This window comes from Medicago sativa, chromosome 5 (genome assembly GCF_051527215.1).
Source record: "Medicago sativa cultivar Bolivia chromosome 5, Bolivia_mono, whole genome shotgun sequence".
In the NCBI taxonomy this organism is placed as follows: domain Eukaryota; kingdom Viridiplantae; phylum Streptophyta; class Magnoliopsida; order Fabales; family Fabaceae; genus Medicago; species Medicago sativa.
Window position 1 is genome coordinate 13,673,686 of NC_140753.1, and position 16,540 is coordinate 13,690,225.

General features: G+C 34.4%; 2 protein-coding genes across 3 annotated transcripts; one reads left to right on the plus strand and one right to left on the minus strand.

Annotated features, from left to right (window-relative positions):
* The first annotated feature begins 3,423 nt into the window (after positions 1-3,423).
* On the plus strand, positions 3,424-8,162 carry LOC146920275 (serine acetyltransferase 2-like). 2 transcript variants are annotated; one of them, XM_085713682.1, is made up of 10 exons: positions 3,424-3,848; positions 4,231-4,428; positions 4,997-5,056; positions 5,777-5,872; positions 5,978-6,002; positions 6,372-6,466; positions 6,824-6,990; positions 7,098-7,171; positions 7,648-7,707; positions 7,886-8,162. In XM_085713682.1, the coding sequence occupies exons 1-10, from the start codon at positions 3,651-3,653 to the stop codon at positions 7,921-7,923; spliced, it is 1,011 nt and encodes a 336-aa protein (XP_085569808.1). In that variant the 5' UTR covers positions 3,424-3,650; the 3' UTR covers positions 7,924-8,162. The 2 variants fall into 2 exon arrangements, with proteins under 2 accessions (XP_085569808.1, XP_085569809.1); XM_085713683.1 differs by lacking the exon at positions 7,648-7,707.
* Positions 8,163-14,065: 5,903 nt separating this feature from the next.
* Positions 14,066-15,322, minus strand: LOC146920276 (uncharacterized). The gene is made up of 2 exons (XM_085713677.1): positions 15,217-15,322; positions 14,066-15,024 (listed from the first exon to the last, which is right to left on the minus strand). Exons 1-2 carry the CDS (start codon positions 15,301-15,303, stop codon positions 14,248-14,250), a joined length of 864 nt encoding a protein of 287 aa, XP_085569803.1. The 5' UTR covers positions 15,304-15,322; the 3' UTR covers positions 14,066-14,247.
* Positions 15,323-16,540: the final 1,218 nt, after the last annotated feature.

Below are 16,540 nucleotides of genomic sequence, written 5' to 3' on the forward strand. Positions count from 1 at the left end.
ATATTACCAACGTAATTTCGTAAAGTGTCAGTGACACTACTCGAATAAAGGACAGATTCATTGTTTACTAGTAACTTGTTTAGTATAGTCTTTTCTTGACCTTGGTCATTTTGTGTTTTTGTTGGTGGCTTGCATTTCTTGGGTATCTTGTGTAAACGTATGGAAATGAGGTTGAAAAAAAAGTTAATAGAATTTTAACAAAAAACATTAATTTCCTAAAAAAACAAAAAACATTAATCAAAAGGTTCTGATTCATTCATAAATAAAATATTTTTATTTTTAATTTGCTGAGCTGATTATCAATTTTAAGCCAAGTTAAAAGTGTCAATTTACTTATGTAGGTCTGACCGAGAAAATTAGGTTCTTACATGAGTGACAAACCAATGTTTAAATTTTCACCGGAAAGGTACATACTCTATATTTAATATAGAACATGTCTCAAATATGATTACTCAATACATATCAGTTGGCCCACCATATTAAACTTGAATAATGCTAACAATATCGATCTAATACTCTGTTTTCAATACGAAATCGACAAAAAAACACTTTACACCATACATATTAGATGGTCCATCGTATAAAACATGAAACGTGCTAGTAATATCTGCCTAACACTCTCTTTTCAATAAACGACGATAAACTGCTTTTACGCAATACATATAAAATTAGCTGACACGTACAACTTAAAAAGTGCTAGCAATATATGTATACGAAATCGACACAAAACCACTTTACGAAATACATATAATGATCCACCATATAAAACCTGAAAAATGCTAGCTATAACGGTTCAAGTCTAACACTTTTTTTCAATACTATCTCTTATTAGATGAAATTTATGTTGTTTTCACAATTTTGAGAATGTGTCTTACATAAAGGGGTAAGATTTATCATTTATCCACTAAAAGAGCGAGTACTAAAATGAAAGTATTAGCCTATGAGTGTTGTCTGCCCTCCTCATAAAACATTTTGTGCCTCTTGATTTTTTCGTTCGCATTTGGGTACAATGATTGCTAAAAATCATATTCTGAATTAATTTATTTTTCTTACAAACAATTTATGAAAACTTAATACATTAATATTCATTGTTTAATAGTATCGATCTTTATCATCAAATTAATTCATGAAAAGCCAACCATAGTAGTGATTTATTAAATTCGGTAAAATTGTCTAAAATGATTACTTATTTTAAATACCAAAGTTTCTTTTTCTATTTGAGTCATGATACAAAATATATATTTTAGATCATCAAGATAAAAATGTCTTCTTGTTCATCAAGCCAAATAGAGCATAGAATCACAATCCACAATCATGCTGCCAACCAATCATTCATCTATTCTATATTGATAATGTTGTGAATTCGGTCTCAAATCTCACACCAATAAACTTAGATGTGTGGAGCAAAATGGAAGTAGTAACCAACATGATTACAATACTTCCATATTAACCATATACTTACCATCCGAATATCGTGAAGGCACTATCACATCACTTTACACGAAGAAAGCTACTATTATTCAAAGCACAACTAATACGAAACTGACTCAAAATCTCAGACCAAACCTCGTCAAAGAAATGACACTAAAAATATACATGATGAGACATTTCATTCATATTACAACCCTCCACACACACAAGGGAGATTCAATATTATGAACCCCACGACTAAGAAAAAATATTTCATTGATAGATGAGCATTTAACAACCGCGCGTACAAACAATGATATCTTTGTTGGTAACAATCTATTCGAAGTAGTGTTAAACAACAACAAATCCGATATAAAATCTACATTGAAAATCAACTATAATCGTCTTTAACTATGTAATATGCCATCGAGATTATGGTTTCAATTTCATATGTCTTCTTGATTGAGCTTCAAAGAAACATTAGTCAACAAAATCATACACTTCTCCATTAATTCTATCAACCACTAAGACAATCTTTTTTTTTTTTGAAGGATCAACCACTAAGACAATCATTTGTCAAACTTTATTTACCTTTTTTTTTGGTTGTGGTGTTTGGGGTTTGAAACCGAGATTTTGCATATATTATGCATTGTCCCTACCAATTGAGATATGCTCCCGACACAAACTTTATTTACCTTTAAACTAAACATTAAATAATTAGGGTTGGAAATACTCCCTCCGTTTCAAAATGAGTGTCGTTTTAAGTGTTTACACACATATTAAGAAATGCAATGATTAAAAGAAAGAGAATGGTTATTTTACCAAATTATCCTTATTAACTATTGATTAGTTTTAAAAGTAATACTTTGGAAGTAGCGTGCAGAGTATTAATTGGAGGGTATAATTGAAAAGAAAAAGTTATTATTGCATTGGAAACTGAAAGTGACATTCATTTTGAAACAATTTTTTTTGGCTAAAGCGACACTCATTTTGAAACGGAGGGAGTATAAAATAAGTTAAAGAAAAAGGCGTGAAGCTTTTGATTTGATTGAACGACTGAAATTGGAAAAACGGCAAGAGTAATTCTTCAGTGGTCACATGACCAACAAATGTCATTTTGGTCACAACCAATCAAGGCATGACACCAAATAAACATACAAGAGAGAGAATTTGTCATAAAAAAGAAAAAGAAAAATCTGTGTTAAAAAAGAGTAGAGAGAAACTGGGCTGCCATGAATGCAACACAGAGAGAGGAGGACGGTGACCTCGCCGGAAGAACAGCGACGGCGATGATGACGGCGGCAACAACAACAGTGAGATTAATTGGTCATAACCTTGTTTCTCTTCCATGGCAATGAAAATTTATATCTCTTTCCCCTTTTTTCTCCATGTCCTTTTATTTCACCCATTAACATAAAAGATGTAAAAAATATGGAGAAAGATGAATAGATTCAGTAAATATATTTGAATCTTCTTGGTTAATTCAAACAAATTAGGATTATCATATGGTGGGAGATCAAGTTGTGGGGGAATCCGGAATCGACTGTATTTCAGCGACAAAGATAGTGGCCGCCGTTGTCATCGCCGACGCCTTCATAGTTGTTTCCGATATGACCATCGTTGCCGGCGTGACCATCATGTCGCCGCCTCCGTCTCCGTCGTCGTGTCCGGGCGTGGTCATTGGTGCACACTGCTTCTCCCTCGGTGGCAGGCATCCATCCTCTGTCTTTTCTGTTTTTTTTTTAATCTCATTTTCTCTCTCTCTATATGTGTGAGGTGTCAAGTGTTGGTTGGTTGTGACCAAATGCAATGTTTTGGTCGCGTGACCAACTAAGACTTTCTCAAAGGGCAAAGCAATCACCCACCCAACAAAGGCTATTTCATTCTTAACCATCCAACATGCTTCTTTTTCTGTTTCACTTTGTTTTGTTTCTATGCTAGTTGCATTTTTTTCATGCACATACACTTTTACAACAACATTAAAATAATTGTACTACTTCCACCTTTTTCCTTATCCCCGTGCGTGTAACCCGAAAACACCACCATTTCCCAACAACAGTAACGGTTCCTGCGATGATGTGCCAAAAACACCACTACTCAAAACAAAGCAAAGAATCATCATCATCATCGTCACTTGTTACTGCTAATACGCCACCACTTGTTTTACTATTACACCCCCTCAAAACCATACACCACTTCAGTTACAGTTACTCTTTCTCCTCTTCTTATTAAGCACTCGCATGGCTTGTGTGAGTCATCACAATTGGCTTAATCTCTCCAACATGGTCTCTGAGAAACGCTTCCCTCTCTCTTCTTCTTACCGTCTTGAAAAAGTTTTTCCTGTTTATGCTATGGGTTTACCTGACCCGGATCCTGAATCTATCTTAGACGGGTCTGACCCTATTTGGGAAGCTGTTAAGCAAGAAGCTAAGCTTGAGGTTCATAGTTTTATTTTTATTTTTTATTCTTTACTGTTTTATTAAAATGAGGCAAAATTCGCAGTGTAGCTTTTGCAAAATCACAGTGGCTCTGCGTGATAGCTCACTTGTATTTTGTTTTGTCATTCAAACAGTGAATTTGTAGTGTAGATTTTGCAAAATCACGTGGCTCTGCGTGATTCTAACAAACACACTGTAATATCAAACATGCATTAATATATATTTTTGTGCATAATTTAGTATCTGAAAGTAAAGATTATTTATTTATTTTGCCATTGTTACTTTCAGAACTAAATTGACATCATTAGTTTGATTTGAGTTGGTTGATTTGAAGTTATTAGTAGATTAATTGAGGGTGATGTGTTGAATTTGGTGGGTGTAGGCAGAGAAGGAACCAGTTTTGAGTAGCTTTTTGTATGCAAGTGTTTTGGCACATGAGTGTTTGGAGCAAGTTCTAGCTTTTGTTGTTGCTAACCGTCTTCAAAGTCCTACTCTTTTGGCTACACAGCTGATGGATATAATCTGCAATGTTTTCATGCATGACAAATCTATTCAGAGATCAATCCGCCTCGATGTTCAGGTGATTTCAATTGACCCAAAATTACTATATATTTAACGTGTTCGGTAAGATATGATTGAATGCACGTGCACATAATTTGTACTATATATCGCCGCCAGACTCATTTTAATTAAATTAATCCGTTACATGTCGTTTATGTTTTAATACTACCCGAAATTACTACATACTTATTATGTCGGTAAGATATGATTGAATGCACGTGTACATATTTTGTACTATATATCGCCGCCAGACTCATTTTAACTAAAATAATCCGTTATGTGTCATTTATGTTTTAATACTACCCGAAATTACTACATACTTATTATGTCGGTAAGATATGATTGAATGCACGTGTACGCATTTCGTACACTAATTAAATCCGTTACATATAGCACAGTAAGTATAGTTTGTGTTAGTCTCGCCGCCAGACTCTTTATAACAAAATATCTGTTATATGTCATTTATGTTTTAATATGTCAAATTCGAGACCTTATTGGTAATTTTGTCTTTTAATTTAATTTTATGTTGGATTGAAAGTGTTTGCTGATGGTGATATAATGTAATTCTTGTTTATGTTTGTAAACAGGCATTTAAAGACCGGGACCCTGCATGTCTGTCATATTGCTCAGCAATTTTGTATATGAAGGTCTACTTTCTGATTTGGACTGCTTATTGCTTTCTGATAATGCACTTTGTTCTTGTTTCCATTATTAGGGGATAAAAGACTTTTTAAAGTTAATTCTGCAATACCCTTATTTGTAATTTTTTTAGCTTTCACAAAAAGTAATTTTTTTGAAGTGCTAGCACCACAAGTTTATAGGGACCCGCGACATTCATAGCATCACTTTCTCCACTGCATCTTTTCTTCTCAGAAAGTTTTTACTGTTTGGTAAAAGGACAATTTATAGGGACCGCCACATAAGGAGCAGGACTACCAAATTTAGTGTGCTCACTGTTGTAACAGGATTTGTTAGTTAGTAATACTTTCCAACATTGCTCCAATCATTATTGGATTTTTTTAAGGACAAAATTTAGCTATAGTACCATAAGTGTTATAGGTGTTGTTTTACACTAAAAGCAACATGAAATTTGAGATTTGAAAAATAGTTATGCTCTTTATACAACCTAATTACATTCATGGAGTTGTGACGTTGAGGGTGCTGCTAGCTTTTTTACAGTTTCAGTACCATCAGATGCTACTGACTTTTGCACCCAATTAAAGTATTTGGATTGATATCATTGTGTTCGTGCGATTACAACCAAAATGTTTTATTGTGGATTTGGTGTTTACGTCTTCATAATGCCCTTTTTTCATGCATATAATAGCTTCATAGGACTGGCATTCAATGTTGTGTTTTGGCAACAGGGTTTCCATTCTCTGCAAGTTTATCGAGTAGCGCATGCATTGTGGCACCAGGGACGCAAAGTCTTGGCCTTGGCTTTGCAAAGCCGTGTTAGCGAGGTAGCTTACTATTTGACTAAACTTGATAAATCCAATAGACACAAATGGATTTCATATTTCTGTTTCTGTCACTGATAATCGAACCCCTTGTCCTTTCCTTCACAGGTTTTTGGAATTGACATTCATCCTGGTAAGTTGTTATCATATTTGCTTTCGATTGTATAATAACTTAATTAAGAACACATTGACATATTTTACATGTAATAAATTTCTATCATCGAAGAAGCAATATAATGTTGCAAATAGATTCACTTTGTGCCTGCGAATTTATTATTATTTTGAATAACGGAGAATGGTATCAGTGAAGCAGAAGGTATTCTTGAGGGTTCAATATTTATTTACTTCAGCATTATTTGTATGACAACTGACAGATTGAGTTCTGTCTTGAAGGGTGTTTGTCTCTCCACGGAAGATATTGAAAGCTCTTTGGTCATTGATTATATATCACTTAATTATTATTACTATGGTTGAACTTTACATTTTATGGTTTTTTATATAGCTGCAAAAATTGGGGAGGGAATTTTATTAGATCATGGGACAGGCGTGGTTATTGGTGAAACTGCTGTTATTGGAAATAGAGTTTCATTGATGCAAGTGAGTGTGTTTCTTCATTAATATCTTTTATTGTATTTATCTAGTTATTTGAGGTCTTTAATAATCTTACATAAGTTAGTGTTTTGATAATTTCATAAATCGCGTCAGTTAACAAATTTTGACTCCTGCATAAGAGGAAAATGGTTACTCAACAGCTTTATGTTTTCTACACAAGATATTGACAGTAACTAGTAAACATCTTTTTGCATATCCGTTAACAAACTTTCATTGAAATGATAATAGTCATGGAAACACAGTTTTTGAAAGCTAATCAGATTACAATTGAACTTAAACAACGTTTTTTGACTCATACATTCATTACGCTCTTTAGATGATCGTATATGTTTGATTTGGCAGGCTGTGACATTAGGAGGCACGGGGAAGGAAACAGGTGATCGCCATCCCAAAGTAGGTGAAGGGGCACTGATTGGAGCTGGTTCAACTATACTCGGAAATATAAAAATTGGTGAAGGTGTGATGATTGCTGCTGGCTCCCTTGTGTTAAATGATGCCCCTCCCCGCAGGTTTCGATGAATATCTTTCTATCTAAAACGCTTTGTACTAGCAACCTGATTTGTTTCATATTAAAATGTGACGGTTCTTTTATTGTCTTGTTTGCTTTGTCTTAAAGCATTGTGGCGGGAATACCGGCAAAAGTTATTGGAGGTCTCCGGGAGCATGACCCATCTTTAACCATGAGACATGGTAAGCAAACCTTTGAGCATGCCATATCATCGACGACTACGCTAATTTGTAGTTTTTGACGGAAATTATACTTGCGTTGTGAAATTCTTATGGATATATAATTATGCCCTTGTATGATACAAGGAGGCTGCTTTACTCTCGCATTGCGGTTCCTTTTATGCAGCAGAAACTACAGACTATAGGATTCACTTTAATCCATCATTGGAGTAATTTATATTTTTCCAATACATGTAGCCTATGAAAAGAATTTTGAAATTAGTTTTACTTTTTATTTATAAGAATCCACCAAAAATGAAACATATCTGAGTCACTTAGAATATCGGTCTGTAGGACATACTGATTAATCTGTTTTGTTGGTTTTTACGGCACTATCAAATTGTCTTCTATTCTTTAGGGAACTTCCCTAGCAGAATCGTATTGACAATATATTTCATTGCTCATGATATCACATAATATTTGTTCTCCTGATTGGGCAGATGCTACAAAACAATTTTTCTCTCATGTAGCTACTAACTTTAGAGATGAAAAGTCCAGTGGTTAGTTTTCTTTTCTTCAAGTCTTATCTACCTATTTGAATTCGAGAAAATTTCCACTACAACTAGAATTTATGAGTGCATTTTCGGTCCTCAACTGGTGTTCTTATCACATTATACAAGCTGTTAACTATGATTATTTTCTTGTTCTCCATGCCTTAGATATTTTAATATGTTGCAGGAGAACAAAATCTAGACAAAAACGAAACGAACGCTTGAGAGGTTTGGTTGCTTTGATCTTTGGATCGATTGTCTTCAAAGGAAGGATGTTGTTGTACTTAATGTTAGAATCATGATCAGTTCAAAACAATGTAGTGGATCTCATATATCAATAATACATTTATTTTACTTGCAATTTTTGCTGCTGAGTGCCTGCCGAGGTTCTTGCACCAGTATAGCTAATTTCTGTAGTGGATCTCATATATCAATGTAGTGGTCTTTTTATTTTTTCTTCTAAATTCTTTAGGTGAAGGATATCCCATTTAGTTTTAGCTCTTTAAAAAAGTTTTTCTTTTCTTGATAAATGAAGGTTTTAAAAGGCACTAAGCTAAGGACATGTTTGATATTATGGTGAATTTAAGGATATCACAGTGGCACCATGATTTTGTTGAAGTTCGAAAGTGTAGATTTGGCAAAATCACAATGGCACTGTGATTTCACTAAACTAGCTGCCAATCCAAAGATGCATTAAAATACTGCAAATAAAAAGAGCAGCACAAAATTTGGGCCTTCACCTCTTGTAAAAAACAATGGGTGAATGCTCAAATCTTTGTTGGAGGAATGCATCACTAAAATTTGGATGCTACATTTCAGGTTTCACATACAATCATTTTCCCCATTCTACTATTCAATTTGTTGAAATATTCATTTCTGCAGACAACTTGGATATATATATTATTTCATGCCTATTTCTAGTTTGGAAATACACAAAAAAGATCAATATCAATTTGTATCTGTTATGCTTTTTAAAACAAAACCTGGAACATGTGTAAATTGATGTTCCATAAGTTAAACTTTGCAAGTACATATGAAATCAATTTTCAGAATTCAACCTTTGTTATCAATACAAAATTGAAATTTACAATATAAAAGTAAGTTTCTGCTTAGTTCAAATCTCCGTAAACAAAGATATATGCGACTCCAAGATAGAGGAGTACCGTGTACGGATTGCTGCCCTAATTGCAAGAATAGTTACGAAAACGATTGGCACTTGTTTATAGGTTGTGAGGCTGCCAACCAAGTTTGGTAAGTTGCTGGCCTGTGGGAATTAATAAGGGACGCTGCTGCTGCTGTTTCTAACTTTGCTGAATGTATTTTTCTGTTATTGTGCAGGGGTTCCAAATAAACATGTCAAAATATCGTGATAATGTTATGGTGTCTATGGCGTCGAAGGAACGATAAAGTGTGGGAAGGTGATATGAAAGAAGTGCGGCTGGCTGTGCACTTAGTGCGCGACATGCTGAATCAATGGAAGGCAGTTTGCAACAGCAAATTCCAGAAAAGGAAGATCGTGACATAAGCTGTACAGCGATGGCAACCTCCAGAGGAAGATTACGTCAAATGTAAAATTTATGCTGTCCTTTTTGGTGATTAACGGTGTTCTGGTATCGGTATGTGCATTAGGAACTCTCATGGTCATTTCATAAAAGCGCAATCCAAGTGGTATGAGGGCCTTCCAACCCCATTGGAAGCAGAGGCTTTAGGCTTAAGGGATGCTATTTTATGGCTTGGTGATTTAGGCCTATCAAAAGTGTATATTGAGCTAGATTGTAAGCTAGTGGTTGAGAACATTGTTGATAGTTCTAAAAACTGAGTCTGAATTTGGCAACATTATGGCTATATGTAGAACTATGTTTTTTTTTCTTTTCTTTCTGGTGGTGTATGAGAACTATGCTACAACAACATCCAAACTTTAAGATAAGTTTTGTAAGGAGACAAGCAAATTGTGTTGCTCATAGTCTAGCAAGGGCGTCAAAGTTGTATGCTCGTCCAGGAGATCCAATTCATAGTATAGTGTGACTATAGCCACACTTGATTTTTCTCAATTTTTTTTTACATGTGAAGGATAAACATTTTTTCAGAGTAATAAGAAGAATAGAATGTAAGAGGAGACCGACGGTTCATTTTGTTACAATTAGCAATTGTTAGGGTTACAAATAGATATGATTTAATAAAATTAGTTCAAATAAAACTATTCCTTTGATTGAAATAATACATAATCATTAATTTCACTGGACAAATTTTTTTGACAGTATTATTTTAGCCACACCAAAAGATTAGTCCTAGATCCGCCCCTGCATTCGGCTATACCGGTTCTTTGATTTGATTCCATTTTGTATTACTATCATTGTGATGAATGAAAGTAAGTTATTTTTGATAAATAAAAAAAACGGAAGAATGATGTAAGGGGAAGAGATTCTCTAACTTTCAAATGCTTACCTTCGATTATTGTTTCTCTATCTCTCTGATCTAAATATATTTCTCATCTAATTAACCTTACTTTCATCACCATTTTCTCTACTAAATACACAAGTCACTAAATACTCATGTTTTTTTAATTATTTATTATTTTATGAAAACCAATCGAATTTAGTACCCCAAAATTGACAACAGTTACACACATTGTGCACTAACCACTCACGTTAAACTTCAGTAGTTTTTTGAACTTAAAGTTTTTAGAACGTAGAAACTGTGCAAAAACCGCTCGCAACATTTCACGAAACTCTTTACAATTCATTGACCTTTAAAAATCCAAGCATTTTCCAACACTCTATTTAACATGACACAACTAATATTTCTGTAGTAGTGAAATTTCAAACATCAGCGGACAATGAGCATTCGATAAATAAGTGTTGAGATGTTTCAAGGGAATCAAAATTATTAACACAATGTAAATCCACATATTTTGATCCACGGTGTGTAAGATTATCCTTTGTATGCATAACAAATTGATTGATTACTCGTAAAAAATGATTGCAATATCCAAAAAGATTGAGTAGCTTGTCTAATTTGAGTTAAGAGTTGAATGAGTTAGATGTTTTAAACAAAAATACTAATGTAACAACAAATTACAAATATTTGCCTATAAAAAAATGTTAAAGTGAAACTAAACTCATATCTTTAAAATGTGAAAGTCTTAGTTGGTCACAAACACAAATAAAATATACTTAGGCACACACAAATTGATACGAGAAATTTAAAGATAAAAGTAAAAAATGATGTGACTAATTTATTTTTCTTTGAATTTTTTTCATTTGTGTGTGTGCTCAAATATTTTTAATTTGGGGTTGTGAGTATGTAAGTGTATTTCCTTTAAAATAAGGTGATTCAAATATTTGTACACATAGAAAAAAATATTGTCAGAAGGAGAAACCTCTACCAAAAGTGATCAACTATATTTTTTGATAAAAATTAGTAATTGATTAAGTTGATCCACATAACTTTTTTTTGGTGTGAATAAGATAAAATTCGTGCAACTGCAGAGACTAATCTTTTTAGTCGAATATGATATCTATAAATGACAAATCTCTCCCTCAATATATTTAAGACTGTTGCATTCCCACTTCCATTGAAAGAGATAATTTAGAATCTATCATCCAAATACTTTCGGTAGTCTATGAATACTTCCTAAAAAAAATTTAACAGAAAATAAAATTAAAGAAAACTTGGGGTGTGTTTGTTTCAAGTTTAGCAAATTTATTCCTAGGAATAACATTCCTTGGAATATAAAGATGGGAATTTTATTCCAAGGTATTTAGGAAAAATATGTTTGGTTAACTTTATAATATTCCTAGGAACCATAAAAATAGGGATTATAATAGGTAACTATTTATGAATTTATTCCCATATCCATGGGAACTTTATTCCCACCCTTTTCCTTGGGAAAACTTTTCTATTCCCAGGAACATTTTATACCCAGGAATAAAATTTAGTGAACTTGTAACAAACATAGGCATATATATTCCTATCATTTTATTCCCGGGAATCAACAAATATAACTTGAAACAAACACACCCTTGGAATATACTTTGCCATAATGAGAAATTCTTAGGTGAACTCTCACCCAACATGTCATCCATACACCCATCCAATTAAAACACAACACATCATCAAAATAATAATAAAATAAAAAAATAGAAATTTCCTTGCTTTCACCATTGTTGGAGAGAGAAATTAAACCGAAAGGAAATCATGGGAAGAGTGGGAGAAGATAGAAGGAAATATTTGCTTTTTTTATTTTATTATTATTTTGATGAGGTGTTGTGTTTTAATTGGATGAGTGTAAGAATGACATGTTGGGTGAGAGTTCACCTAAGAATTTCTCTGCCATAATTACAAATTATTTCAAAACATAAAAAAAAAAATTAAATCGAGTAGGCCTAGATTACTGGAATATCCCTGTGAAATCAAATTAGAAAATTGCTGTTGACACATTAGAGAAGGTTGGGACACACATGTAAAATACGTTTTTGCCCCCTCGGCAGTTAACTGCCGAGGAATTAAAAATCCGGCTGCAGTTAACTGCCGAGGAATTCCTCGGTAGTTAACTGCCGAGGATCTTCTGCTACAAGTCTGGCAGAAGCTCTCTCATCTCCATTATTCATCACATCTTCAAAATTTTTTTCTCAAATCTCTCTCACAAATCTCTCTAAAAAACCCAACCAAATCCAACCAAATTTATTCAACAAAATCACAAGTAAGTAATTATAATGCTATTAACTTAAATTTTAGTTGTTATAAATGTTTTTATTTTTTAGTTTTTGAATATATTTATTTTATTTTAGTTTTTGAGTAGATTTACATATTATAATTCATTTTTAGAGTAAAATGTTTGTATGATGTTTATGTTATAGTTTAAAGTTTATTGGTTATATTTTAATTTGGTGTTTTAAATTAATTTTTTATTTTAGTTTTTAATTAGATTTACATGTTATAAATCATTTTTAGATTAGATGTTAGTTGATTAATTTTGTTAAAATGTTTGCATGATGATTATGTTATAATTTAAAAAATTTAGGGTTATTTTTTAATTTGGTGTTTTATATTTTTAATTTTATTTTAGTAAGACTATATGATTTATTTTAAGAGTAAATATAATTTGAATAATTTTGCTATATTTTACGTTAATTTTTTTTTTTAGACAATTACATTTTAGGGTTATTTTTATGATTTTTAGAGTCTATGTATAATTTGCAATGTTTGAATGAGTTTTTCATTGATTCTTTTAAATTTCTATGTGTGTAGATTTGAAACAATGGCCGGATGGATCGACGTTCATGCAACATTCAACGGCGGAGAAACTCATAGGTTGAAGGTTCGGTGCCTTGATGTAGCGTTAAGAGGTCTCAAGGATCAACTGAATGAATTCTACCAAGGAGTCAACCCCAGAGACACAAGGAGGGTGCAAAATATTCTGTATAAACGTCCAAAGCTCGACGAGGGGAGCGTATCATTCACTTGGGTGGAGTTAAAGAACGACGAAAACGTGACGAGCATGTTTTGGGAGCACACCAAGTTCCAGTGGATCGATATGCGGGTGACGTTGCTGAGATCAACTGAAGATATCATCAACAACTTGATTCCACCAGAAGATCGTCATTAGTTAGGGTAAGGTGCATTCAAACTACAACATTTGTCTCACCTCTGAAATGGGGTAATTCAAACTTGCCAAACAGCGAGGACTCAAGCATTTCGCTCGCTATTCATGTTTTTCCTTTGAAAAGATTAAATTCTTGTTAGGCTGGTTTAGATGAAGGTATTAGGTGTCAAGGAATGGACCTCATTTCGGTGGCACTTGAATACCTTCATCTAAATCAAGCCTGACAAAAATTTATTCTTTTCAAAGGAAAGCATGAATGCCGAGCGAAATGCTTGAGTCCTCGCCGTTTGGCAAGTTTGAATTTACCCCATTTCAGAGGTAAGACAGTTGTTGTAGTTGGAATGCCCCATTTATGTAATGTAACGAAACCTGTATCGCAATATTTATTGTAATATTTATTCGAATTCACGCTATCGCAAAATTTATTCGAATTCACTCTATCGCAATATTTTAAATAACATAAAATAATTTTTAAAGAATTCGTAATAATTTTCTAACACAATTCTATTCTAAACAAAATAAAAAAAAAACTCGGCAGTCAAGTGCCGAGGAATACCTCGGCAGTCTAGTACCGAGGAAAACCTCGGCAGTTTACTGCCGCCGATTTCATCATTTCCTCGGCAGTTAACTGCCGAGTCGTCCTGAAGCCAGAATTTCCAGAACCTGTTGAAGGCAGAACCTGTTACATGTGTTTTTACACATTGTAAACACATTGTTTCGATGCCAAACCATAAAGCTAGTCAAATAAAATTACAAACATAATTGAAATTGAATATATAATACGGAAACGAGCAAGTGTCATAAAAAAATGTCATCGAAACAACGTAAGAACAAATGTACTGGAAGTACTAACAAAACGGCCAAATGTCATGAAAATACACCAAGTCCTAAAAATAAATCCTAAAAATAAATCCTAAAAATAAGTCCTGAAAATACATGTTGTCCTACTGCTGGTCCTGGTCATGCTGGTGCTGCTGGTGCCTCCTCCTCGGTCTCTGGGCTCTCCTCCTGGTAATGATCGGCGCGATCTGCTGCCTAACATCCTGCAAGGCCGCATACAGCTCCTGAGGGGTCATGCTCGCCACCTCCTGACCCAAAAACTGATCAGCATGGGCAACAGCGCCGCTAACCATGTCATAGGTGTCAGGGGAGCTTCTCGCCTCGTACCGCTCCCACTGCTCTGCAACGATCTGCTCCTCGTTTGGAGGCCTCGGAACATCTCCCGGGAGAAGTGGCAAAATCTGAGGGTGAGACACAACCGTGTACCATCGTACATAGCCCTCTGCCATACACCATGGTTGCTCTCCTGCCTGCTCACCCCAATCAGCCGCCTTAAGCGTGCGAGGGCGGAAGTCGATGAAGGCCTGCACAATCTCAGCCGGTGTCAGCTCTGCAACATCCGTCGGAGGTCTAGGGACCGACTGGACGTATCCGTATTGCCTCAATACCCTCTCCGGGAGGTGACGGTACACCCTAATATCGCCGCACATGATCCAGCCAGAATACCAGAATACCTCCTCGAAAGGCTGGTACTCCCTGTGCCCTTCGTATGGCCTCCAGCATACGTCATCAAAAGTAATCCGATCAAGTGCCATCCGATACGTGGCCCCCTCTCCATGACCCTTCTGAAGAGTCCACCTCGCCGCAACCGGTAAATTTTCAATGTAGTCCGGGTTTGGATCAACAGTGTAAAACTTAGGGAAGTGCGACAAAAACCATGCCTGCACAAACCATACAAATCACAGTTATAAATAAATTAAAGTTAACTAAAAAAATAAAATTTCAATTTAACAAAATAATAATAGTAATAATAGTTAAGAAACAAAATAAATATAACAAAATAAATATAACAAAATATAACAAAATAATAATAGTTAACAAACAAAATAAAATTTAAATTTAATTTTTCTTACAGTGAGCAGTGTCACGCTTCCCCCAAGCTGTCTGTCTCCGGGCAAGCAGGCATGAGCTAACTCATCATAAAGGTATGCAAGTGCCATCCCTCCCCACGAATAAGCACGCATCTGTTAGCCAATATATTTTACTAGCTGTAATAAATGTGGTCAAAGTATAGTTGACCTAGATTTAAAGAAGATTCGAACAGAGTGTTGTATTGAAAGCAAATTTAGGTTCGAAGATGGTAGAAGACTTCGACAGAGCAGTTTTCGAAGGTGGTTATCAACAGTTATTCTTTAAGTCAGTTTGTATTTTAAGTTTGTTTTCAAATAAGCAAAACTGTCGACTTGTGGCAGTTGTAGTTTGAATTTCAAAGAAGTGTAGTTATTTCTAGACTTAGTATAAATAGTAGTTTTTCATAGGAAAAACGGGTCACAATTCCATCATACAAACTTACACTCAAAGTATCCGTATGGAAGCGAGAAACGAGTCACAAGTTGCAATGTATGAATCTGTGTACCAACTTTTGTTTAATCAATACAATTTACCTTTTTTTCTTTAAGTGTTCTTGCACTTTACTTTATTAAGTTCGATTGAGTTCAAGTGGATTGAATTCGATTGTTTTTATCATATTTCTTATATTTTCGACACCAGAGACACAGAATTTCTAACAACAAGAACAAACACAATATGTCCTAAGATTTACTGGTTGATCTTGCAAGTTACCATTTGTAAACCAGCGGTTGTTTACGAAAATCCAACGTAAACAAATTGGCACGCCCAGTGGGACTGTTTGTGCTTTTTGTTTATAGTTTTTGTTAGAGTTTCTTTTAATTCTGGTTTGTTTTGTTGTGTATGCAATTAAGAAACAAGAAATTGCTTTTTAATATGACACGCGCTAACAACCAAAAGAAAACAAATCCAACATCTTCAAATGAAGATGTGGATCAAGTGACGGTTGAAGATGATGTTCCATCCCCAGAGAATGTTAGAACATCACAGGCTGTTCCAACTAGTAATATAGCCACTCAAATATCGTCTCAGGCCATGCCTTCGATGGCCACAGTAATTTCTCAAGCCATGCCTTCGATGGTTACCCAAACTTCCCATGATTATCCAAATAATACTTCTATTCAAGGAGTTTGGGATCATAGATCAATGCCATATGGTATGCCATCATCATTGATGCAAGGCTTACAAACTAGTGGTAATATGTTTTCAGAAAATTTAAATGTTTCATTACCACAACTTTTTGGTCCTGGGGTATCTACCACATATAGAAGTCCCCAACAAAATTTAACCAATGCTTCTATGGCTGCCATTAGGCAAACTATGGAAGAA